Below are 27,103 nucleotides of genomic sequence, written 5' to 3'. Positions count from 1 at the left end.
TGGACCGAATGACCTGCTTCCATACTGCAGGGATACTATGATTCACCTTCATAAAATCACGTCCCTCATGATTTTATAAACCGCTGTAAGGTCACCCTTCAAAATCCTAACCTCCAGTAAAAAAAAAGGGCCCAGCTGATATTTATAACTTAAACCTTCCATTCCTAGCAATATTCTGCTAAATCTTTTCTGAACCCTCTCCAGTTTAATAATATCCTTCCTATAACAGAGCAACCAGAACTGTGCACAGTAGTCCAACATCTTGCACAACCTTAACATGATGACCCAACTCCGAAATTCAAAGTTTTCAGCAATGAAGGCAAGCCTGCTAAATACCTTCTTAACCATCCTGTCTACCTTTGATGTCAATTTGAAAGAATTATACACCTGAACTCCCAGATCACTTTGACATACAACACAACCCACTGTCTGGCCATTAATTATATAAGTCATGCCCTTGTTTGTTTAACTACAATGCAATACCTCGTATTTTTCCAAATGCCACACTTCAGACTATTGAAACAATTGATCGAGATCTCTTTGTAATCTTCGATAACCTTCTTCACTGTTCACTACACTACCAATTTTGGTGTCATCTGCATACTTACTAACCATGCCTCCGATATTCTCAACCAAATCATTTATACAACTGACAAACAAAAGTGGACCCAATTCCGGTCCCTAACAAAAATATGCTAGTTATCTTAGGTTAGAAGATAATCTCAGATTGTGATGCAAGTGAGCAATATCATATTGGCTACTTACTATACACAGCACACGATTTTCAGTTCCATTGATGTTAACACTATTCAAATTAGGCAAGCCTTATAATGGGCAACATATATTATACTCTCCACTGTAACCCCAACCAGAGGCAAATGTCTATCCGAGCAAGTTCAATGGGGAATTCAGGAGAAACCTCTTTACCTGAAATGTGGGACCAATATGAAACACTCTTAATGGGCATTTGAGAAAGATAGAAAGCATGCTTTAAGACAAGGTAAGATAATTATATTAGAGAAAAGGAATAGGTTACACTGATATGCATGGGTGATGATGAGCAGTAGGGGATTCATGTGGATCGTAAACAGCAGCATAAAGCAGTTGGACAACACAACTTATTTCAGAGCTGTCTGTTCAATATAACCGGATGGTTGGAAAAAGTATTCCCATAGATGGAAGATTATCAGTAGAAGACAAATGTAGAATTTGGAAGAATTCTTCTCATTTCAATTATGGATGTCAATTGGGGAAATTGTGTCTGTTCTCCTTGGAACAAAGAATAGTGAGAGGGGGATCTTGGTGAAGGATTCAAATTCATGAAGGGTTGGACAAAGTAAACAGGTAGAAAATGCTCACACTCATGAGAGGACTAAGAATGAGAGGACACAGATTTAAAGTCATTAGTAAAAGAAGCAAAAAGAATATTAGGATAAGCTTGCCTAAATAGTGAGTGTGACGGTCAGGAATGCACTGCATGAGGATATGGTTGAGAAGGAGATATTCAAAAGGAATTAAATGGAAATTTGAAAGGAAGAATGTTATAATGTCTATTGGCCTCAGATATAATGGGTAAAAACAAGAACTGCAGATGCTGGATATAACGGGCCAAATAGCCTCTTTCTATGCTACAACAATTCTGTGATTCCATATAGATAGTTATCAGAACACAAAATTCTTGGCCACAAATTGTGACTGAAGCAGAGACTCAAGACCTTTGATGGTTGAATGGTTCATTATGCACTGCAATTTCTATGCTTTCAACACTTTGCAATCTTATTTTATTTTGCAATATTGCTTATTAATTTCCTTAATGTAACAGCATTTCTTCTGGATCCATATGTTCAATTTTTCGAATGTTCATCATTTGTTCATAATATATAAGTCATTGTTGAATATTTCTTGGTACTTGTCACTTGTTCTCCAGCAATATTTCAAACTCTTGTATTTCCCTCTCAAACTATCATTTGTAAAGTTGAAACATGATTGGGAAATAGTGAGGTGGTGAGGGAATCAGATGGGATGAAAGATAAATGTGGTGGTCAGAGTGCAATTGGAAGCTCAACTGACATATGAAGAAGATTAGACACTAGGATGAAAGGTAGATGAGCCCCAGGGAAAGCCACACACTGCTGAAAAACAAGTAATGCAGAAACATTGGAAAGATTGGTCTATGTGAAAAATTATCTTTCAAAGATCAACTATATATGCATAAGTGCATAGTTTTTTTACAATCCACAAACAAAGCAAAACTGTCTTGTTTCACAAAAGTCGCTACTTTTCCAGAAGTACTTCATTGACCGTGAAGCTCTTGGAGCTATCTAGTTGTCATAGAAATGCTATATAAATATAAATCTTTCTTTCAATCTGTCAAAATGACTGAGTAACAAAACTACATGTTCAATGGTGATTGGGCACAATGAATTCAATGCTTTAATTTATTATGCTATTTATTTTCTACTGTACTGTCAATGGCTACAAAGAAATGTCCAACAGGAGAATATTGAACTATTTAGATTTGGCCAGTGACAGAAAGTGATGAAAATTACTCATGATAATGAATAATTACTGTCAGAAGTAACCTGCTTGAGTTCACCTAGAGTATAAAAAAGATGAACTTTGAATCTGCATATACAGTATAAATCACTGAAGCATGCAATGATCTATGCAAATATTCTTTCCCATTTGCTGACATTGTATCTTGGTTAATTATTGCAATAGCCTTCTTAAAATCTTGACAAATAAGCAAACTGTTTGTTCTTTGACCACATTACTCAGAAAGATTGCAGGTCAAAGTGATCCAATATCCTTGTGTTTTCTCCCAATTAATCTTGTCAAGAGAAAGATGGACAACATCTATAATATTAAAATTAGTGTATTTAATCAAAAGCTGTAATGTTTCTGGCAAGAATACCTAGCTGATAGCATGAATATGTAATGGAGACAGACCGACGAGAGGAGAGGCCATATTGGATGTGGTGCTCGACAACAAGCTTGGACAGGTGTCAGATCTTGCGATGGGAGAGCACTCCGGTGAAAGTGATCACAATTGCCTCACATTTAGCATAACCTTGGAGAGGGAAAGGAGCAGTTACCGAGAGAAGATATTTAATTGGGGAAAAGGAAATTATGACGCTATCAGACAGGAGTTGGGAAGTACAGACTGGGAGCAATTGTTCCACAGAAAGGGCACAGCAGACATGTGGAGACTATTTGAGGAGCAGTTGTTGTGAGTAATGCATGAATTTATTCCTCTGAGACAGGTAAGAAATAAGATTAAGGAACCTTGGATGATGAGAACAGAGAAACTTCTCGTCAAAAGGAAGAAGGCAGCTTACGTAAGGTGGAGGAAGCAAGGATCCGGCACAATTTTAGAGGATTACAGGCTTGCTCGAAAGGAGCTCAGAAATGGACTGAGGAGAGCCAGGACGGGAAACGAGAAAGGCTTGGCAAGAAGGATTAGGGAGAACCCAAAGGCATTTTACTCATACATGAGGAATACGAGAATGATCAGGGAGAACGTAGGGCTGATCAGGGATAGCGGAGGAACTTGTGCGTGGAGTCAGAGCAGATAGGGCAAGCCCTAAATGAGTTTTTTGCTTCGGTTTTCACCAAGGAAAAGAAAGATGTTGAAAATGAAAACTTAGAGGAGCTGGGATACAGTCTTGTCCAGATCAAGATTGATGAAGTTATGTGCTAGAAATTTTGGAAAACATTAAGATTGATAAGTCCCTAGGGACAGAACAGATTTATCCTAGGCTGCTTTGGGAAGCAAGAAAGAAGGTTGCTAAGCCGTTGGCAAGAATATTTGCCTTCTCACTCTCCATGGGAGTCGTACTGGAGGATTGGAAGGACATGAATGTTGTTCCACTTTTCAAGAAGAGTAATAGGGAAATCCCTGGCAATTACAGACCAGTCAGTCTTACGTCTGTGGTCAGCAAAGTTTTAGAAAGAATTCTGAGGGATAGGATTTATGACTATTTGGCAACACATCGAGTGATTAAAGGCAGTCAGCATGGCTTTGTGAGGAACAGGTCATGCCTCACAAATCTTATTGAGTTCTTTGAGGAGGTGTCAAGACAGGTCGACGACGGTCGAGCAGCATATGTGGTGTATATGGACTTCAGCAAGGCATTTGAGAGGGTTCCCCATGGTAGGCTCATTTACAAAGTCAGGAAGTATGAGATTTGGCTATCTGGATTCAGAATTGGTTGGCTGACAGAAGGCAGAGAGTGGTTGTAGATGAAAAGTATTCTGCCTGGAGGTCAGTGATGAGTGGGTTCCCGCAGGGTTCTGTTCTTGGTCCTCCACTCTTTGTAGTTTTTATAAATGACTTGGATGAGGATGTTGAGGGATGGGTTAATAAATTTGCAGATGACACAAAGGTAGGAGGTGTTATCGATAGTATAGAGGGCTACAGCAGGCTGTAGCATGACATAGACAGGATGCAGAGCTGGGCTGAGAAATGACAGATGGAGTTCAACCTGGATAAATGCAAAGTGATGCATTTTGGAAGGTCGAACTTGAATTCTGAATATAGGATTAAAGACAGGATTCTTGGTAGTGTGGAGGAACAGAGGGATCTGGGTGTGCAAGTACATAGATCCCTTAAAGTTGCCACCCAAGTGGCTAGGGTTGTTAAGAAAGCATATGGTGTTTTGGCTTTCATTAACGGGGGATTGAGTTTAAGAGCTGCGAGGTTTTGCTGCAGCTCTACAAGTCCCTGGTGAGACCACACTTGGAATATTGTGTCCAGTTCTGGTCATCCTACTATAGGAAAGATACAGAGGCATTGGAGAGGGTGCAAAGAAGATTTACCAGGATGCCGCCTGGACTGGAGGACTTCCCTTACGAAGAAAGGTTGAATAGCTTCAAACTTTTCTCTCTGGAGAGAAGGAGGAAGAGAGGAGACCTGATCGAGATGTAGAAAATAATGAGTGGTACAGATAGAGACAATAGTCAGAGACTTTTCCCCAGTGCAGATATTAGGAGGAAGGTATAAAGGAGACGTCAGATGTAGGTTCTTTACGCAGAGAGTTGCAAAATCATGGAATGCGTTGCCAGCGGTGGTGGCGGAAGCAGAGTCATTAGGGATATTTAAGCGACTGCTTGACATGCACATGAATAGCAGTATAGTGAGAGGTGTGTAGGTTACGTTACTACATTTCACATTAGGATTAAACCTCAGCACAATATTGTGGGCCAAAGGGCCTGTTCTGTGCTATACTTTTCTATGTTCTAAGTGAACTGTCTTAAGTGACAACTGTAATTTGAAGCCTTGGGAAAGGCACTGTTGCTTCTGCAATGCTTTAACTATGATTAAGGCACTAAAGAGGCAGGAAAATTTTGTAATTGCTGGGAAAACTGGAAAGGTCAGGAAAAGCAAAGGTTTTGCCAAATTTCATAGAATGTATTTTTTTTCTGCTCCAAGCTAATAAACAGACAGATTGGAGTGCTGACCTTCAGTAAGATGTTTGAGACATGGAGGTAAATGGCTACTGCTGGGGCCTGAAGATGCAGAAGTGCAGAAGGCAGATATAACTGGTTGACCTGTGATCATTGTTGGGGAGTTGCATCATGGGCTTGTAGAGGTGAACTACTGTTCATGGGAGTGGGTGTTGGCTGGTCATGAGACAAAAAGTGGTCGACTGTATGTTAGTGATCTACAAGTGAGGAAAGCCATTAAACCACGGGGTGAGAAATATGAAGATTGTGGAAAGGGAAGCAGAATATATCAGGTTAGCTCGATGGCCATGGCAAAGTACCCTGCTCATCCATTCCCATAACTGAACATCAAAGCTAATTTCCAGCTTGTTCCCAGGGGGTTAAATTTCTCCTCTCAATGTTTGAGATAGTAAAGGCTCAGTAACATCAAATTGGACAAGACTAGAAGACACAATTTGAAATATCTAAATCTTACATGAAGTAAGCAAACTGGCATAGTTTCACAATTTGGGTAAATTATTTACATCATCATAGTGGTTGTGGCAACAAATGAAATGGGAAGGGTTTGGAAGGATATGGATCAAGCACAGCTAAATGGCAATAGTTTAGTTTTGGAATACGGCCGCCGTGGACTGGTTAGACCTGGTGGGTTGTTTCCATGCTGCATGACTCTATAACAACATATGGTGAGAGTGACAGCATTTTAGGGATAGAAGGAAGTCAATGCATTCTGCTGGAAGGAAGGTCAAAAGTGGGTTATGAACATGATTACAAGTTTATAACAATCCTTGGATTATTGTTAGCATAAGAATGTTGGTGTGATAAGCTTTTCATTACACATGGTCCTAGACATCTGGATACTTTGAGTTGGAAAACATGGATCTGTTCCTTGCACTGTGACAAGCATGGAAAACTGAAGCACTTTCATAAGTAGGAATAATATTAAAGAAGTATAAATGCTTTAACATTTTTTGAAGGAAAATGTAACATAAAGGGTACTAATTGGCATTAATGTTTTCCAGATCTCAGATGTATGAAGAGAGTAATAACAATGCTGTCATAACTTTTTGAAAAAGGTGGTCCCATTTGGTTAAAAAATACATTTTAACAATAATCAAGCATGGAATCTCCTGGGCAATGTTGCTTACCTTGTTCTATCCCACAGAACTTTCCAAATCATCAAAAAGCACCAGGCTGATGAAATGTTTGAATATACATTATGACTATGCTACTAAATACTATAAAAAATCAACTACTTTAGATTTTAATTTCTATTATGTTTTACAGCACAAACAGAATTTGTAAGTCAATTTTCACAAATAATACCTCTTACTGCTGAAACATGCATTGTACCAACTAAAATTTTCATATATTCAGAAACTTTGGCAAGATTTTCTTCCTCAGCAAACCTTTGGTCATTACAATTTTTTTGTTAAATCCTGAAGATCAAAGTAAAATATTCAGCACTTTTTATCAGCATTGTAATTATTGTCAGGTCCAACTCGTCAGACAACATTACAAGTATTAAGATCGAGCCTAAAAATACTATTATTAATTAACTAATTTTTAGCATCAGCAAGTATTGCAAAATTCACATTCTCATTCAGCAACATGATGTTCCCCTTCAAATCAAGAATTGTTCCTGTACATTATATTTGTTCATCTTGTTTGAATGCACCTGAAGTTCCAGTGCTCCTTACATTTTATGAGTTTTTTAAAAATTTATTTTGAATCATTGAATCAGATGAAGACAACAGTAACAGGGAACATGGTGCTGGTCTCAAGCAGGCTAGCAAAGGTCAACATTGCTAAATGACATGGATTATATGTTTAGAAAGCTGCATGGACCCTCAGGTCTATTCTGCCATTCATAAGGTTATGACCGATCATCAATGTCAACTTTATTTCCCGACATTATCTTGATTAAGTCAGGGTGCATAGGTGTTGAATCAGATTTCTTAGTAAACACAATAAATTCCATCTGGAAAAAAATTTAACTCGAATCTGAACACATTCAATGGTCACTAAGAGCGATTTGTGTTGACAACCTTAGAAGACTGATAAAAACTGAGGTGCATTTAACTTCCTCTCCCAGTACTATTTTTATCCCGAGGGGATAAAATGCTCAGGATTACTGAAACAACTGTAGGGTGAAATTGTACTTTGCAATATTAGTTATTGGATACTTGAGTAAAATTCTGACCTGATATCTTTTTTTAACATTACAGAGCAGTACAGGTCCTTTCGCCCTCAATATTGTGCTGACCTGTGAAACCAATCTGAAGCCCATCTAACCTATACAATTCCATTTTCATCCATATGACTATCCAATGACCATTTAAATGCCCTTTGACAATCACTAGTCCATACAACATAACCAGATTGATAATGTCTCTGCTAAAATAGTGAAGCAAGGAATATCATGGCTCAAAAATTGCTATCAAAATGGTGAGACTAATTTTGCTCATTATTACGCATTCACACATCTCACAGCAAATTTAGTTGAAGATGTTGCAAATCCAAAGATTGGTACTGGATTTGCTTTTCTATTACTTCATAGGATTTGTTTTTCTATTATTTCACAATTGGTCAGCATTTGTTGCCTATTGCCCTGGAGAAAGAAGTGGCGAGATGCTTACTTGAAATTCTACAGTCCATGTGCTGTGGGTATCCTCACAGTGCTGTTAAGAAGGGAGTTCCAGAATTTTCAACCAAAGATTTTGAAGGCTCAGTGATATACGTCCAAGTCAGGACAATGTATACCTTGGAGGGGAACTTGCAGGTGGTGTTTCATCCCCTGTTGTCTGTGTGAAAACAGCATTTGAAGTGTAGCAATACATTCATTGACAACTAGCACTGTGAAGTTTCTGTATTTGTGTGGATATTAAGTGATTATATCTTAAAAGATTAAGTAACTTCAAGACAGCATTACTATTTAAACAACATGATATGTATTAATTACGAGTATTTGACCTTTCTTGCATTGAAAATTGGAAATCTGGAATCTGATTCTGTAATGATTGGGATGAAAGCCAGTTAGATCTTGTTGATTGATAGTTCCTTGATTGGGATTGTTAACATAGACCAATCATGGAGCCCAGGCTGACAGATATAAACAGGAGATTCAGACATTCTCCTCATTCTAACGACTGGCTCTGAGCAAGCTAGTCAGAGTCCTTGTACTGTGCACATGTAAATAAACTAGCTAGTATTAGATTTATTGTCATGTGTACTCAAGTACAGAGGTAATGGTGTACAGTGAAAAGTTTACAATGTTACCCCTCACGGCCACATCTTAGGTAAAAGGTACTTAGGTACAAATCTTAGATCCAAATAAAAAAGTGGCTTGGTGATGGGACATCTGCCTCCTTGGAGTTATTTCAAATTCCTTCATGCTTTAATCATCATTTGAGATTTTTAAAAATATACATGTTTCACTTTTTGATTATGTACTCTAATTTTTTTCCCCCTTCTCTTTAATTACCATTTAAACATAATATTCCTCCTCAATTGTTTTCTGTTAAGTTTGCAGTACTATAATCTGATTAGCTAAGGAGATACATAGTTTCTTGTCCTGCTTACCCAGATCCAAGAGTTCTGCTGAGGGCCCAGTACCATTTCTACCTCACAATTTCTTTGTAAAATATAACCAACACTAAATTTAACAGAGACTATTTAATTGTCCACACAATTTGTTGGCCTATCACACCAATTTTTGGGCCTGAATGTCAGTTAACAATTTTGAAAGTTAACATGTTCTTTTCTAATAGCAGGAATTCACAGGATCAGTTTAGACATTTGGTTAGAATATGCAACATTTTATTTCCTCAAACCAAGCCAGGTATAGTAGAAACATATCAAAATCTCCTTATCTTCTACACCAACAAATTTAAATGCAACCCATCAAGCAATAGACTATTGTTTTAAAATAAAAACAATGACAAGCTAAATAAGAACCAAACCAGCAGTTCAGTCAGACCCTGAAATTTGATATTTGATCTAAGTTTCAGTAGGCTATTTATTGGTTAATTATTGAAGAAATGACCACAGTAATTCCAAAACTGTTTCAAATGAGGAAAGTTTCCCCCCAAAAACAACGGGTATGAAAACCAGTCATGGAAAAATCAACAGGGTCAAAAAAATATTTATAATAGTCAGAATTGTTCATTAGTCGAAATTGTTGCAGCAGAGATTGTCAAATGTGCTGTACTTCTACCAAAAACAGAACTTGTACAAAAGTAAAGAAAAATGACTAATGTGATTTTTCCAAGTACAGGATCAATACACTGGGAGATGCAATCAGCAGCTTTGTTTTACGTTGTTTAGTGCAGGTGGCTTTCCCGGTCCACTAAACAGAAACGTTGGACTAAGGGTCAGTCAAGAATCTTCAGCGCAAAAACACACATAGTGCTGATGCAAAAAAATATAATCAGAACACTGTCATTACATAGAAAAATTAATCCTTTCTTTATACATTTATACAGTGTTTAAAAAAGATACAAGACTAAAGGGTTATCTAAGCAACAGTCTCCCGCAGGCCATCTGCTAATTTCTTTGGAAGAAGTTCTTTCTTTTCCTCTGTGCTCACTAAGGAATTCCGGCAGTTTGACGCATCCAAATACAGTTTTGCATAAACAGGATTTGAGTAATTTGTCGGCTGCCGTAAAAAGAAAGGGCAGATGTCATATTATTGAATTTTGAATGTCACTAGATCCTTAGAACACTGAAAATGAGATTTTGAGTATACAAAACTTAAAAGATAATATTAATTTAGCATTAGTTCTAGGTACAAAAGGACACTATTATATATATTATTCATTAAAATTGAAATATGCATGCTGCAGCAACAGCAGCTCAAGATCTGCAGTATGATGGTTTTGGAATCAATTTAAGATTGTGCTTATGACTTTGAATTTACATCAATCTTTCATGAGATTTTGGTATCTCTGTTCTCAGTTATTTTCAAACCCATTAAACTGCTGTGACTGTCATTGCTGAAAGTAGATTGACTTTACATTAATGTTGCAGTGTGTGCACTTTATAACTTAGGGTGGCAACAGAGATGAATTGAAATTATTGCCAATTAAGATAAACAAAAGTATTCTCCATTGAATATTGCTGCACGTTACCTGGTATAATATGCACTAAGTAGAATTGCTGACCTCACTCTTGTATACAGGTGCCTTGCAGAAAAAAAATGACTCATGTTAAGAATAAGTATGTATTCTAGAAGTTTCCAAATAGATATTTCTCATCTTCTCAAGAGACAGGAGATACCATATTCTCCATAAGTATTCCATCAATTATATTCCAATTTAAGTCCAAGTGTTGCCAATTTTCTGCATGTTACAATTCTTTGCCAATTAAACTTTGCTCAACACAGCTATAATGAGTACTGATATTCTGAGTATCTGTTTGATTTTCAATTTTAATGTAAACAAAAATCAAAGGAACACATTTCCTTATGCACAGACCAAGCTAATATACATTTTTTCTGCGTATATAGAACAAATGTTAAACATATTTAATACAGACAGAGATGAGGGTTTGTTGGAGAAATAGTATTGGAGAAAGGTGAAATCAGTATTTAAATAATGAATCAAAAACCCAGACATTGACTGTTGAAAACATTATACAACAGATCAAAATAGGATTTCAAAGTGAATCTGTATCTATTATGAATTATAATAAAAATGATTTGTTCATGGCATGTACATCAATGGCTAGGTTACCATTTATTGTTCATCCCTAATTGCTTGAGAAGATAGTGGTAAGCTGCCTTCTTGAACTGCTGTGGAACTTGGGGTTAGAGGTAATCCCCAGTGTTATTGGGACTCTAACCCGTAGAGAGCTTTCTCTCTGATTCCAAATGACTCCAGTTTTGTTAGTTTTCTGAGTTTACAGATTTACTTCATCTTAGTTAAGGTTCTATCATGGTCATTAATATTTATACATCACTGGTTTACAGTAAATATTATGATTAAACAATGTCTGGTAGATAAAGGAAATGATACAAAACAAGGACATTTATCTGTATTGAAATAGTGACAACACTGCACAATTTTTATCATCCCTTCTTCTAATTGCATGCAGACCATAAGCAAAATGGGTCAAGATTAGAGTGGTGCTGGAAATGCACAGCAGGTCAGGCAGCATCCGAGGAGCAGGAAAATCAATGATGCAGGCAGGAACCCTTAATCAGGAATCAGAATGAAGGGCTCCTGCCCGAACCATCAATTTTCCTATTCCTCGGATACTGTCTGACCTGCTGTGCATTTCCAGCACCCATCTAATCTTGACTCTAATCTCCAGCATCTGCAGTCCTCACTTTTGCCAGAAGCAAAATGGCGCTTTGTTCCCAGTGTTATGCTGCTAGGATACACGTACCTTTTCTAGATCTAATGTAAAATCTGGATCCAGCAAACCTCCGGAATTTTCGTGACTGCGATCAACTTCATACATGTTGTATGTTGGATTTCCAATTTCCACATTCATGCCTCCATTCGTCAGTGGATGCCTTCGTACAATTTTTACACTAATGGGAAGTTACCAAATAATGTTAACATGGAATCTCATTGCTCAAGAATTGTATTATTTCAAGAATTAATTACAGCCCAAACCATTTACCGTTGTCTTTTTTTGCAGATAATTATTCCAACAACGACTGCAATAATTAGAAGAATCAGGATGACGAGTGGTACTATAAAAGTGATGTTTCCTGTGAGAGATGAACAAATTTGATCTCAATCATTTAAATGAAACATGTAGACACATCTGAAGAAGTTCAATGAAGGCTCAGTACACTAATGTCTGGCTTGTCTTATGAGGAAAGCTTAGACAGGCTGGGCTTAGTTCATAGAATCATAAAATCCTCACAGTGGAAAGAGGCACATTTCTGGACACTATGGGGCAACTTCACATGGCCAATCCACCTAACCTACACATCTTTGGACTGTGGAAGGGAACTGGATCACCTGGCAGAAACCCACAGACATGGGGAGAATGTACAAAGTCCATATAGATAGTCACCCAAGGCTGGATCAAACCTGAGTTCATGGCACTGTGAGGCAGCAGAGTTAATCACTGAACTATTGCGCCACCCACTGCTAGATTTGCCGGAGTTTAGAAGAGCAACAGGTGCCATGTTTAAAACTTATGGGATCTTAACAGGGTACACAGGAGAGGATATTTCCTGTTGTAGCAGAACCTTGAACTAAGGATCACTGATTTAACTTAAGCAGTTTCCATAAATAGAAATGTGGTTTTATTTTTCAGACAGGACAGTGAGTCTTTAAAAGTCTCTTCCTCAAAAGATGGTTGATTCATGCAAATCCTTGCATATTTTGAAGGCAGAGTTAGGTACATTCTTGATATATAAAGTGATGAAAAGTTATCAGGGGTATATGGGATCATGGATTATCTATAATCAGATCAGCCATGATCTTATTAAATGGTGCAGCAGGCTTCAAGGGCTGAGTGGCCTACTCCTGCACCTGAATCTTATGTTTGTATATTCCATCAAATATAAAAGAAAATACACATTTCCCACAGATGCACTTCTTTCATGGAGAATGAGCACGTATAGACTAGTCGTTGGATAGACATTATTAACACTAAATACATAATGCGGCGTATTGTGAGCAAAATCTGCTGGTTTACCTCTTGTAGTTTCAAGTAGGTCGACCCGATGACTCAGGGAATAGAAGTTACAACTAGATTATAATAGGCATTAGAAGCAAGCATAAGTAGCACTCTATAGTTTTTGAGCTATATGGTATAAACCATGTACTAGTTTGCTTTGCTTTTTAACATGTGGTATGTTATGATGTATGTTAAGATCTCCACAGAAATAAATAAAAATTAAGAAATTCAAACTTTTAGTTTTTAACTGGATGAATGACACAAGATTTCAAAGCTTTTTTCTCGCAATCATGGCTAAAAAAATAACTTGATTAACATTAAACTCCAGAGCAGAACATCTACCTTTAAACCCCTCACAACACAAATTTCACAGAATCAGAATCTTTCTGGCAAACATTTTAAACTTGCTCCCAGTTTGCAGTGGGTTTCCATGTCCCTGTTTTGCTACACTGTAAACCTCAAGTGAATAGATGTTTTCTTAAGTTTTCAGAGAAATCTTTTAAGACCAACCCAGGTAATAAAACCTATTTCAATGACTGTTCTCCAGGATGTATCTCCAAGATTCTTCTATGGCCCTTTCTGGGGAAGCCTATAACCTGATCCGAAAATGGATTCTTCTGTGATCTTCTCTATTGCAATGCCAACAATATTAACCTTGCAGATCATTAGAAATTCCAATCGTAATCATAGAATCCAACATTCTTTCAACTTGGAAGTAGTTTACAGCACAACTGTTTACAACCAGTACCAACAGCACCTTACTGGGATCTTGGGAGACTCAGAGTCAGCTCAAGTTAAAGCAAGCAACTGTCGCCATTATCTTGAAGTGTAAAATCTTGCACTTTCTTCTCAACAATACGATCTAAACCTTCCTTTGATCTCTACCAAACAAATTCTCCAGGCATAAATATCAGAACCTATGTTCAGTCACATGACACCTTTCATTTAACCTACTTTTAAATCTTACTTTGAATCCAAACTATAATAATCTTACACACTTACAACTGTAACAGAAAATATGAAGTTTACTTCATTTTATTGAACATGCAAAATATTGATACAAACATTTTAAAATGTCACTGAAACAAGATACCAAAAATATTAATGTTTGTAAATATTACTAAATAGCAGATATACTTTAAAATATCATCAGAATAAAATTAAAATTAATGACAAGTTGGAACTTCTGAAAGCAATGGGGTGAAGGTACAGGGGGAATTTGGCAAGTTTGGCAGCATCTATAGAATGAAAACAAAATTAATGTTTGGGTCCAGTGACCCTTCTCCAGAACTCTGGAGAAGCAAAAAAATTCCTTTATCTGTTCTGGCTTCCCACAAGGGCAGCAGTTTGAACATTTTCCCACTTGCCTCCCATTTAAATCCATTTCTTGAATGATTGGGAATAATTCTAGTTTCTTTCCCTCGCTTCTCTCTTCCCTCCAATTTGGAATATTTAACTTACCTTATTGCACTCACGTCTCTAAAATTGCTAGACCCCTGCCAACCTGGGTTTATGTTTTGTGCATTAATTCAAAGATGTCAGCTAGAATTGCTGCCTGTCTAGGCTCTGTTATCCTCTGATTCTCTAAATTGCATTCATTCTTGGTAACAATATTAAGTTTTTTGAATTTTGCAAGGAGAATCGCCTCACAAAGATTTTTGTAAATGTATACATCCAAAGCTTAAAAGTGAGCTGTTTAAGCCATTCAAATTCAAGGTATATGTGATCAGGCTGCTTCTTGAGGGAACAAGGTTATTCCCCTCTCCACCATTTACAATAGCATCTTTTGCTGCCTCTTGTCAATTGCACTCTCTTTAGGCAAGAGGGAGCAAACTTTGTGAGTGCAATATCAGTTCCATTGTTGGATTGGCAATTTTAACTGCTTTGCTAACCATTTTAAAGAGATAAAAATAGTATCCTCCTCTTAATCATTATATTTAGGGATTAAATGAAGGAACTTCAATATTTAAGCGCAGACATCCAAGATAGATGTGGCTCCCACACTACAACTGCCTTCAAAGGGATTTTCCTTTCTCAACTCAAGTTGCCTCAATGTAAGCTTTTTTTCCTCTTTCCTGGCCTCTTTTGCCCATTTTGCCTTTATTGAAAACTCTTTTTTTTTCCTGTCTTTCATTTCCTTTCTTGGCTCTCACTCTGACTGCTACTCTTTTACATTTTACCAAGGATAAAACCTCTAATTATTCAAATGTTATCTTATCTTGCTCTACAAAAGCACTAATGTTAAACTGTAGTGATTGTAACAAGGCCAGCCAGCTGGACCTCATAGAATATGAGTTCCCTGACTGGATTAGATTAACAACTCCAATCAGGGAGCCTTGGCTAACAGATATAAACAGGAGTATCAAGGTGCTGACTCTGATAAGGCTATGTCAGAGTCAGGGCTTTCCTACATGTAAATAAATATTGTCTTAGTGAGAGGAAACCATCCTCTATCAAGTTATTTCACAAATTATGATATTTTAGCTCTTTAATATTACAGGCCTAACAGTTTTGCAGATATTTTTAAACAGCTTTTCACTTAGATTCTCTACAGCATGGAAACAGGCCATTTGGCCCAACAAGTCCACACCCGACCCTCCAAAGAGTAACCCACCCAGACCCATTCCCGTACTACTCTACATTTACTCCTAACCTACATATCTGTGAACACTATGGGCAATTTAGCATTGACAATTCACTGTCAGGGATCTGTTGCTTTAAGCCGCACAAATACCCTCAATCAGATTCCAGTCCATACCTCACTCTTGGATATCTGTTATTCTGTATTAAATCAACCTATGCCCCTTGATTTGATTCCAGACATTAACTCATTCCTGGGTATCTGTTGTACTTTGAAAGAAGAATTATTTCTCCCACTCCCCAATTATTTCATTTGTCTTTTAGATCTTACTACTTAAGCCCACAGTTTGTTATGATGAGTTGAGCAGGAGTGAATTGGCCCCATCTTATTAAACCCCTCAGCTGGTCACAACAAATATTTTTAAATTTCCTCTTTAGCTTTTCATTAACAATTTCATAAATCATAGAATCCCTACAGAGTGGAAACAGGCCATTTGGCCCAACAAGTCCACACTGACCCTCCAAAATGTATCCCACCCAGACCCATTGCCCTACATTTACCCCTGACTAATGTACCTAACCCACACATGCCTGAACACTACAGCCAATTTAGCACAGCCAATCCACCTAATGTGTACATCTTTGGATTAAGGGTAGAAACCCACACCGACACAGGGAGAATGTGCAAACTCCACACAGTCACCCGAGGTTGGAATCAAACCCAGGTACCTGGTGCTGTGAGGCAGCAGTGCTAACTACACAGCCACCATACCACCCCAACCACTGAGCCTCCTTGTCACCAATTTAATTCACTGATTCAAAACTGATGAACCAATCACAAGATTTTCTTGAGTGAAATAATGAAGAATGTTGTCACTTGCAATCGCTGATGTAAAACTTAAATGATATAGGACAGCTCGGAGAAAGGGAGAGCAAGAATATGCAGTTTTAAAATTCCTAAGTGTCTGTGAGGCTTTGGTTTCATCCTGAGATCATGGTTGTTTAATTGATGACATTCATCCTTTGCAGTAGCGAAATCTAAATCTTTGCATTCTCAGTGAATGGATATTTCTACAGTTTGCTTTTGTCAAGTGAAAGGTAAAGAAGAAAGAAAAAAAGGTATAGTGAGTGAGAGAGAGAGTTGTTGTGAATCTAACATTTTCTTTCTGTTATCCAAATGCTGTCATCTGAAGTAAACTTCATTTGTGTACTTCTGTGTCTGGCTACATTATTAGTTTCAAGATGAAGAATATGTTGGTAATTTCCATCCTCAATTGTGAAAACTCCAGAAAGGTGTAAGTCCATCAGAAGGTAAATATGTAAGTGACTAATTTCACTCAGTTTGATGAAATTCTAATTGCAGTTCAAGCTGGGTCATGTTTACTGATGGTTTCATGCATTGCCTCAACCTGTGATCAGGTGATCACTTTGACCATTTTCAGTTTGTGTTTTGCATTTTTTTTAAGTGACTTCAATCTATGAAAGGCTCCTGCTATTAAAAATCCGATGTCAGAAATCAAAAAGTTTCCATTATTATAATAAGATAATTTTGTTTTGCCCTTTGTCTTCTGCGAATCTGGTTATCCTGGACTTTAGCTCTGTTTGCAGCATACTTCTTTTGTGGGATCATAACATCAGTGTGCATGCTGTGAGATAGAAATGGTTGGATCACCGTGTATGAAATCTCCTTTCTTAAAAATGAAAAAACTTCTACCTTAAAAGGCTTAATGCTGAAGAATAGACTCATTCCTGACTTGTCAACTGAAGGTAGTTTAAAAGCAGCCCTTGTTACAGGTTGACATTCAGCAATGCTGCCGGGCATTCTTCATATTATCTTCTCAAAATACTTGTGTCAAAAGATCGACATGTGATATGTTCAGTTATATTTTCAGTCCATGACCTCTCTGAAAAAAAATCTTAACGTTTACTGAGATATTATGGCAACATGAGTCTTCTGAGCTCGGTTTCAGCTTTAGTTGTAGTTGACAATAGATGTCAATCAGAGAAGGCCTTTGTGAAAAGTACACAATATAGATTAGAGTCGAGTTTACCTACTGATTTCTGACTCAAACTAGCAGTAACCATAATCAAATTGAATTAAAATCTAATCTACCCCAGCTTGAATGTCAAAGTAATAAACCTAAGGATTTAATGCTGTCATGTGTCAAGGATTTTTCAACTCTGGATTGGCTCAACATTATAATGTCTTCATATAGTCCAATAATCCATTTACCCTGGAAGGTTACCTCAAATTAACACAGAGACCAAAGTATAATGATCGGAGGCTGATATCATCAACAACAGTAACACATGTATTTTCATTACTTACGACCTGTGGTATTCTCAGTTTTGCTGCTCTTGGGAGCTGGCCTTTCACATTGTGTGCCCGACCATTCATCAGAACACCTGAAATGAAGCAATTAAGGCTGTAAAATTAATGTACTGCAACTGTCACAAACTCAAGAGGAAAAGCACCTACAGATATCAGCAAGAGTGAACAGCATTTAGGAGCATGCAATAAGGATTAGACAGCAGGTTTGTTTAAATAGCAATGCATTGAGAAGATGATTAGCTCTTATAATAGGCCAACAGCATGCCATGCATAAAAGCAATTAATTTACTAGGCCATGGAAACATGCCACCAATGCATGATGAGTCTGCTGGATTTCAATGTTTTATAGCAAAGAATGGTGTCTGGCATAAGGTCAAAACCTACTTGCACTGAGGCTCATTAAGTGCAGTTAAAGTGCAAACCCCTCCATTTTGACAGTAGTAATCACAAAGGTTCATTTTCTGGTCACATCGATCACTTTTAAACCCCACTGTACATCTGCAGAGTTATAGAATATAGTTGAGATTAAAATGATGAATTGTATTTTAAGGTAATTTTTGATCCCCTTTCCTGCGTCACCTTTGTAAAATAAACATGAATAGCTTTGCTGAATCAAATAAATATAATTGATTGAGGACCAATGTTAAGACATTAATTTGCCTCAGAGAAAATTTCATTTTGGTTCCTTCATCAATCATTTTCAGGTAACTGTCGCCAAAAAACATAGTGAATGGTTAGATTGGATTTATTTAAATATTATATGGTAATGATATATAGATATTTGGACAAACAATTATATTGGTCTGGAAGAAGTTGTAACTGGCTGCAGAGTCTCAAGTTTGAGAATGTAAAAGTCAGCCTAGATTCTAAGTCCTAATCATCATTAAATATCCCTGCTGGAAAATATGCAAGTTTGGAGATTAGGCGAATAAAAGCCAGGGTTGGTTGCGATTTCTCCATAATAAATGTTTGCAAATATTCACTTCATACACATAGAATAGAAATCTGTGCAAGGCATCATCATAAAGCACCATCTTGCCAGTCCCTGTGGCATGTCCCCTGCCTCATACAATAACATCTTTTTGAGCAGAGGTGAAGAAATATCTTGAAATGTAGATCATCCAGGACTAAAATTGCAATTTCAAAATTGCAAAACAAAAAACATCATGTTTGAGGTACTTTTGTGCTCTATAGTAATTTATAAATTGAGAAAGAAAATGAATCTGTTGGCATTTTGACACAAATGTAACCTCTAATAAACACATGCCAAGTCTCACATTAATGATGAGTGAAATATCTACTGTTTGGTATCTGGAAAAAGAGTACAAATAAAATCTCTATGCATTTACAGTTTTGCTATACATAATAAACAATTAAAAACTTTTTTTGTAGTGGTGGCTGAATTACACTTTTCCTTTCCTTTGTCCCTCTTTTAATTACTTGCTAAAATTTAACTTTTCCTCTATACATTCAGTTTTTCAGAAATTCAGACAATTTACTTGCTATTTACTATGTTTTTGTCTCTTCTTCGATCACTGTTATAATTGTTAGGAGGGCAAATGCGAGCAAAATGACCTCCTTACCCAAAATTACAGCCAGCAAACCATTCAGACTTGTTGACAAGTCTATGGCAAACTGCTCCATTAAGAATCCCAACACAGAACTATGACCACATGGGGATCTTGACCACAATACCATAAATTCCCCAAGACATGTAATTTCTGTCAGCATTTTCTCAATGGTAGTCAGTTTGTATCATTTCCCTTTTTTCCTCTCAGTGACAAATGCAATATAAGATTCATCACCCAGCGCAACTGCTGACAAATATAAAACTGAACTGGTTACATTTGTCCCATACTTTTGTAAAACTTCCATCATACACTTTGTAAACTATTTTTTTGAACCTTGAAACTACGTTTGTCTCCATTCCCAGTCACTCTGGCATAGTCTGCTTTATTTCTCTGAACCCCAATGGCAGAAATGAAACTTTACGTGGTAAACATTGCCATGCGTCAATGTTTATTTTTGAAAGTACACTAGTCATAGCTGAATTTCTTTCATTTGTCATGTTTGTGACAGCCAACAAATGAAGAATATCACAGAAAGAAGGATTGAAAAATTACTTGATAGTTAATGGAAGGATTAGAGGACATTAAATAACTCTATTTGTGAGCAGAACCTCTTAACAATACGAGATATTGTTGTCGGAATAATTATGAAAGAAAGAAGTGTTATTGTCAAATTTTGTTAAGTTTTTGTTTCCTACCTTAAAAACATATAAGTTATACTAATGGAATAATGGACTTATTGAGTAGTGTAACTGTTGTTTTCAATCACACATTGTTGAATTTCACGTCTGATTATGAAAGGATGTTGGATGCCTTTGAACTTTAACAATGGAGATCAATAAAAGCAGCAAAAGAAACACAAATCAATAACTGGATAGGAAATGTTTTATTTCACGTGGAAAGTGGAAGCCTATTCATCTCCTCGTAACCTGTAACTTTTTCTAATTCCAATCTTTTCCATTGCCCTGCAAGCATTTTCTTATTCCAAGCACGATGCATATGATTACCTTCATTCTGATATCCTCACAGCTGGCTTACTTCCCTTGGAATTATTTGGCCTGGATTGTTACACAGTTCAAACAATCCCTTACTCACAAAGCGTATCCATTAGTTCTGTCACTCTCCTGACTTTTGGTGATTGTCTAGAACTTTTTAATATTTTGCAGTCCAAAACCAAAACTATAAAGTTTATATTTTTATTTTGCTGGCAATATTAATTTCAATGACTTTAAAATTGACCAACAGCTTTTCCTGTGTTTTTGTCCAGATTGACATGATTGCAAGGGCCTTGTATTCACTCAGGAATCAATCTGTCTCTGATTAACTTGGTGACTTATTTCCATCCCTAAATCCTGTCCTTATCTCCAGTCTTGACACTTACACAGTGTCTACCTCTTCTGAATTTTTTTTGTGGTTTCATATCTAGGTTTTGTAAATCCCTCTAATAGTCTTAATCACATTGGTTGGCAGTTTGGAGTTTTATTTTCTATCCAGTATTTCTAAATAAGTGAAAAGAATCTTGCATTATTGCATGGTATATATGTGCTTATTATGACTTCATCAGTTGGAGGCACAACAGTCCAGGGTTTCTTGTTTACTTCAAGCCTCTATGAACTCAAGTCTGTCTAAGGCTTATATTACTCTAATATGGCTGCTCCAGAATCTGTTGTGTATTTCTGAATATGATTGAAAAGAAGTATCTCTCTTCCACTTTTAGATTCTCTCTTTTATCCTTTATGATTTTTGATAGAAAAAATACTGGAATGCTCTCTAATCTTGTGAGGTTTCCTTTCTGCCATTTTCCTAAGTTGCCAATAAGCTAGTCATATCATTTGATTTGATTTATTATTATCACATGTGAAAAGTATTGTTTTGCATGCCATCCTGACATGATAAACCTTATGTAAGTACATCAGGGTAATAGAATAGAATGCAGAGTGCAGTGTCACAGCTATAAGAAGGTGCACAGGAAGATCAACTCTTAATATATGAGAAGTTTGTTCATAAGTCTGATAACAACAGGGAAGATGCTCTTCTTGATTCTATTGGTATGTATTTTCAACTCTTTGTATATTCTGTCCAATGGAAGAGGGTGGAAGATAGTATAACAGGGTGGTAGGCTTCCTGATTATGTTGATTGCTTTTCCAAGACAGCGAGAAGTGTCGACAGAGTCAATGTATATATGTATCGTCCATGTATTTAAATTAAGGCTCATCCCTCAATTCTCTATAGGACCCAAGTCATCTTTTCTCTGAGTCTCAAAATCTCATTATTTTTCATAAATCAACATCACTTTTAAGATCCCAACTTTGTATCATCTAACCACTTTATTAATCACTTCTTTTTAACATTATTTGGCAGAGTCTTGGTCTTTCATTTTAGTTCCTCAAAAGAAAAAGAAAGTCATTACCATTGACCTTACGTTATTGGTAAGTAGAGTATAGACTCATTGCCTTTGTCCCAACAGGTGCACAGTTAGAACAAAGTAAACTTTATTACCTTTTACTGTAGATTCAGAATATGTGTTATGTAAAGAATAAAAAGCTTCTTGTAAAGACCGCAATTGTCAATGATGCAAGCATGATCTGACTTGTTGCTGTACCTCATCGCAAAATGTTTTGAATTATTTCCAGAGATCCACAAAAATACTTACATATCACTTTTTTTCAACATAAACTTAATAAATTAATTAAATGACCACTGTACAAACAATCCAGCTCTCTCTCAAAAACTAGCTAAAACCAAAATCTGCAGAAAACAACTGTTGTATTTGGAATGCAAATGTTGATTTGAATTTGGCTAGAATCTGGGCCTGAAACCTCATGGGAATAATATCAGCAAACTGCAAAGGTCAAATTGACCTCCTGGTTCAACTTGTCAGTCAGACCTCCAGAAAATCATTAATGCCTTGGTGGAGAAAATGCTGGGCTGACAATGATGTTTGGTATTGAGAGTTAGCTGCAGTATATTGCTAATATCACCAGACTAATAATCCAAAGCGCAGATGCTCAGGGGCATGAGTTCCAATCTTAGTATGGCAATTGGCAATCGGTGGAATTAAAACAATCAAAGCAGAAATTTGAAATTTCAAAAGTAGATTGACAATGAATTGATTGCCACAAAAACATATAAGGAAATCCATTGTCCTTGTCTTGCCTGGCTTACATGGGACTTCAACTCCATAGCAATGTGGTTGAAATGGCCTAACACAGGAAATGAAAATGACAAACGGTACAAGTCCTCCTTATCAACATCTGGGTGTTTACGGCAAAATTGGGAGAAATGTGTTATTGACTAGTCAAGTATCAGCCTGACCTAAAAATACTCACGAAATATAACACCTTACACACAACATCCCTGACACCATCATGAACATCCTGTATATGTCCTGTTATGCCAGCAGGACAAACACTGAAGAGGTGGCAGCACAGTGGTGTACTTTCAAGTCCTTAATATTGAATCCAGTCCCTATGAACTTTTGTGGCATCAGTTTACAGGAAGACTCGTGCTGATTATCACATAATAACTATATTGCCCTGATGAATCAGTGTTCCTCATGGTTGAATACTAAATAGAAGCAGAACTGAGGGTGGAAAGGACACAAAACTTTGGGTGGACAACCTCAATTCATAGTGCCACTAATTATTAAACTGGTTAAGTCTGGAAGGGGAATTTCAATATCCACCACCAAGAGTGGCTCAGCAGCACGACTATTGATTCAGCAGGTTGAGTCTGAAGAGAGAGTCCTAAGTTGCTAGTTGAGATCTTTAACAGGTGTTGAGGGAACCAGCAACAGAGAGAAAAAAAATGACTTGACCTTATCCTCATCATCTAGCTGTCACAGCTACACCTGCCCATGATAGCATTGATAGGACTGGCCACCACACTATCCTTGTGGAAACAAGGTCCCATCTTCATTTTTATCTTCAAGGTCCCTCTATCATATTGTGTAACACTGCCACTGTCCTCATTTGGATAGATTATGACCAGATCTAGCAAGTCAGAAATAGGCACTTATAAAGTGCTATGGATCACCAGCAACAGCAAAACTGTGTTCAACCACAATCTGTAACCTTAGCCCCTATCCTAGCATTATAATCAAATTGGGGAACCAATCCTGGTTTAATGAATAATACAGAATGGCATACCAGGAACAGCACCAGGCTAAACGTGTGGTGTCAATTGGATGAAACTACAACATAGCCCTACTTCAATTCCAACCAGCAAAGGAAGCATGAAGAGCACCCACAACTAATGGATCAGTTCTGAATGGTGATGGATAATTAAATAACTGGACATTATGAAAATATTATCTCCATCCTCAATAACGGGGAAGCCCAGCATATCAGTGTGAAAGAGAAGGCTAAAGCATTTGCATCCATTTAGAAGTATTAAGTGAAAGATCCACTCCTGACATTTCAAACATGACAGGTGCTACCTCTCGCTGACTCAATTCATTTCACGTGATATGGTTGAAGCAATTGGACTGCGCAAAGGCTATGGGCCCTAACAGAATTTCAGCCTTGGCATTGAAGACTTGTGCACCAGAACTATTGAATTGAATTGAATTTATTGCCACGTGTACTGAAGCACAGTGAAAATCTTTGTCTTGCAAGCAATACAGGTAGATCACAGAGTTAAGTAGCATAGATAAGTAAATAATAGGTAAACAGCAGCAAAAACTGAAAAAAAAAGTTACGAAACTGGCTGGTGTGTGTGTGTGTGTGTGTGTTCAGGCTTCTGTACCTTCTCCCCGAATGTAGAAATTGTAGAAAAACATTGTCAGGGTGAGATGGATCTTTGAGAATGCTGGCGGCCTTTCCTTGACAGCGGGCCTGTTAGATGGATTCTATAGATGGGAGGTTGGCCTTTATGATTGTCTGGGCCGAGTTCCCCACTCTCTGTAACCGCCTCCAATCTTGAATGGTACAGTTGCCATACCTGGTAGTAATGCATCCAGACAGAATGCTCTTGGTGGCGCAACTATAAAAGCTGACAAGGGTATTTGCTGTCATAGGAGAGGCATTGTTGGGCCTTGCTAACCGGTGTGTCCACATGAAGAGTCCTGGAAAGCTTGTTGTGAATGACCACTCCCAGGAGCTTGACACTCTCTACTCGTTCCACCTCTGTGTTGTTATTGTGTCGGGGAGCACGAGTAACATCCCACCAAAAATCAATAATGAATTCCTTGGTTTGTCCAGCATTGAGAGCTAGGTTGTTCTCAGTGCACCATTTTTCCAGGTCTTCCACCTCCCATCTGTAGCCTGTTTCATCGCCATCTGAGATTCAACCAACTATGGTGGTGACCGACTATTCACAACCCTAATCAACTTGTTCCAGTATAGTTCAACACTGACTTCTATCTGATGTACAAAAAGCAAGATAAAATGCAACTCAGCTAATTCTTGACCTAACATTTAACAATCCTCAGTAAAGTGCCACTGGGATTTTGTAATAGTATGATGGAATACTCTCTACTTACCTGAAAGTATGCTGCCAAATCATTAGAAAAGAAACTCAACACTATCCAGGACAAAAAGTCCACGATTGGCAGTAAATTCAGCCCCTTAACCATTCATTCGCTCTACCGCCCTTGTATAGTGGCAGGAATGTGTGATATTTATAAGATGTACTGCAACATCCCATGAAGGCTCCCCGATCTCCTCATGTTATGACACGGCAGTGAACCTTTCTATTAATTAAACCAAACAACCAGAAAAGCTCACCTCACCTCGTTAAAATGAATGCCAGAGAACTCGCAAATTTCACTATTTAAATAACATAACATCAATTTAATTTCATAACTCTAAAAGTGAATATTGAATAACAACTATCCATAACTCTAAGTCCACACCCCCCCACCCCCACTTTCTCTTAACGGCTTATCATTTGCCTTCTACTCTACAGCAATATGCTATTCTAATAAGTTACTTATTAAAATTACATCAACTAAATGTCAAAAGCACACAGCTGCTGTCGTCTTCTGTAACTTCACTCTTCCGGCTGCTGACTTCCCTGGGTTTTCTTTCTTTTTACTGCGATCATGTTTCATATGAGAAGGTACCTTTAGTAGGTTTCCTAATATCTTGATTTTCTCTCTAATTTTCAAAATGTCCACATTTTTATATCCCGAACATCGGATCGTCTTGTTGGTTCGATTGGGTTTTAGTAAATTGGACATAATTTAAACTGATTGTTTAAATTTGAACTGTTGTCAAAACAGCAACCAAAACTCAGGTATTCAGTTCACAGCCAAATGCTACATGTTTTCAATTTTCCAGCACACTCTGGGTCTGCCATCTAGTCATATACACAGGTGCTTATAATCTCTCAGTTCAAAGCAGCATTGACTCTCTCTTAAAGGTACAGTACACACCTTAAACTTCATAGCATTAGCAACCTGTAACTCCGAGAAGGACAGGGGTCTCAAATGCTTGGGAGGATCACCCTGACCTGCAAGTTCCCCTCCAAGACAGGGAGGAAGACAATGTGATGTTAGCATTCATTTCAAAAGGGTTACAATACAACAGCAGGGATGCACTGCTGAGGTTGTATAAGGCTCTGGTCAGACTGCATTTGAAATATTGTGAGCAGTTTTGGGCCCCACACCTAAGGAAGGATAGATTGATTAGAGTAGATCAGATTAGATTACTTACAGTGTGGAAACAGGCCCTTCGGCCCAACAGGTCCACACCGACCCGCCGAAGCGCAACCCACCCACACCCCTACATTTACCCCTTACCTAACACTACGAGCAATTTAGCATAGCCAATTCACCTGACCTGCACATCGTTGGACTGTGGGAGGAAACCGGAGCACCCGGAGGAAACCCACGCAGACACGGGGAGAACGTGCAAACTCCACACAGTCAGTCACCTGAGTCGGGAACTTGTTGGAGGAGATCCAAAGGAAGTGTACAAGAAAGATCTTGGGGTGAAAGGCTTGTCATATGAGCAGCAATTGAGGCCTCTGGGTCTGTACTCGATGGAGTTTAGAAGGATGAGGGAAGTCTGATTGAATCTTATAGAATACTGTGAATATAGAGTGGAAGTGGAGAAGATGCTACCACTGGTAGAAGAGACTAGGACCCAAAGGTCCAGCCTCAGAGTAATCATATGGCCTTTTAGAACTGAGGTGGGGAGGAATCTCTTCAGCCAGAGGGTCCTTGCTGCAGAAGGCTGTGGAGGCCAAGTCATTGAGAGTATTCAAGACAGAGATACATAAATTCCAAAGGATTGGGCAGGTTGGAATGCCGACACATTGCTGTAAACAAAATTCTAACACTGCATTGCCAAGTCATCGAGGCTTAACTTTACAATTTTTTTGTTTGACTTGAATATACTTCTGTTCATCAAATCCAATAAATCAAGTATAAAAAGTCCTATTAATTCCTGATATTCTAACATTTGAATGTGAACTGCATTCCTGTGTGATGTTATCACAACTGATCAAAGAAGAATTTTATATTAAAACATATCCAATAGATAAATTTAGATAACCCTTGTGTGTCTTTTGCTTTTTAAAATGTACCTCAGC

At 37.6% G+C, this 27,103-nt stretch overlaps 1 protein-coding gene across 1 annotated transcript in view; it reads right to left on the bottom strand.

Annotated features, from left to right (window-relative positions):
* Nucleotides 1-9,960: 9,960 nt before the first annotated feature.
* LOC132817331 (low-density lipoprotein receptor-related protein 1-like) overlaps nucleotides 9,961-27,103 on the bottom strand; it is a 1,680,787-nt gene continuing 1,663,644 nt past the window's right edge. The window contains exons 87-91 of the mRNA XM_060827740.1: nucleotides 18,383-18,496; nucleotides 17,996-18,072; nucleotides 12,073-12,163; nucleotides 11,833-11,980; nucleotides 9,961-10,102 (exon numbers count right to left, since the gene is read on the bottom strand). Coding sequence (XP_060683723.1) covers nucleotides 9,962-10,102; nucleotides 11,833-11,980; nucleotides 12,073-12,163; nucleotides 17,996-18,072; nucleotides 18,383-18,496 — 571 coding nt within the window. The 3' untranslated portion in view covers nucleotide 9,961. The remainder of the gene's footprint in view (nucleotides 10,103-11,832; nucleotides 11,981-12,072; nucleotides 12,164-17,995; nucleotides 18,073-18,382; nucleotides 18,497-27,103) is intronic.

This window comes from Hemiscyllium ocellatum, chromosome 7 (genome assembly GCF_020745735.1).
Source record: "Hemiscyllium ocellatum isolate sHemOce1 chromosome 7, sHemOce1.pat.X.cur, whole genome shotgun sequence".
NCBI lineage: Eukaryota > Metazoa > Chordata > Chondrichthyes > Orectolobiformes > Hemiscylliidae > Hemiscyllium > Hemiscyllium ocellatum.
The sequence above is the reverse complement of the archived record's forward strand: the minus strand, read 5'-3'. Positions and strand labels throughout refer to the sequence as shown.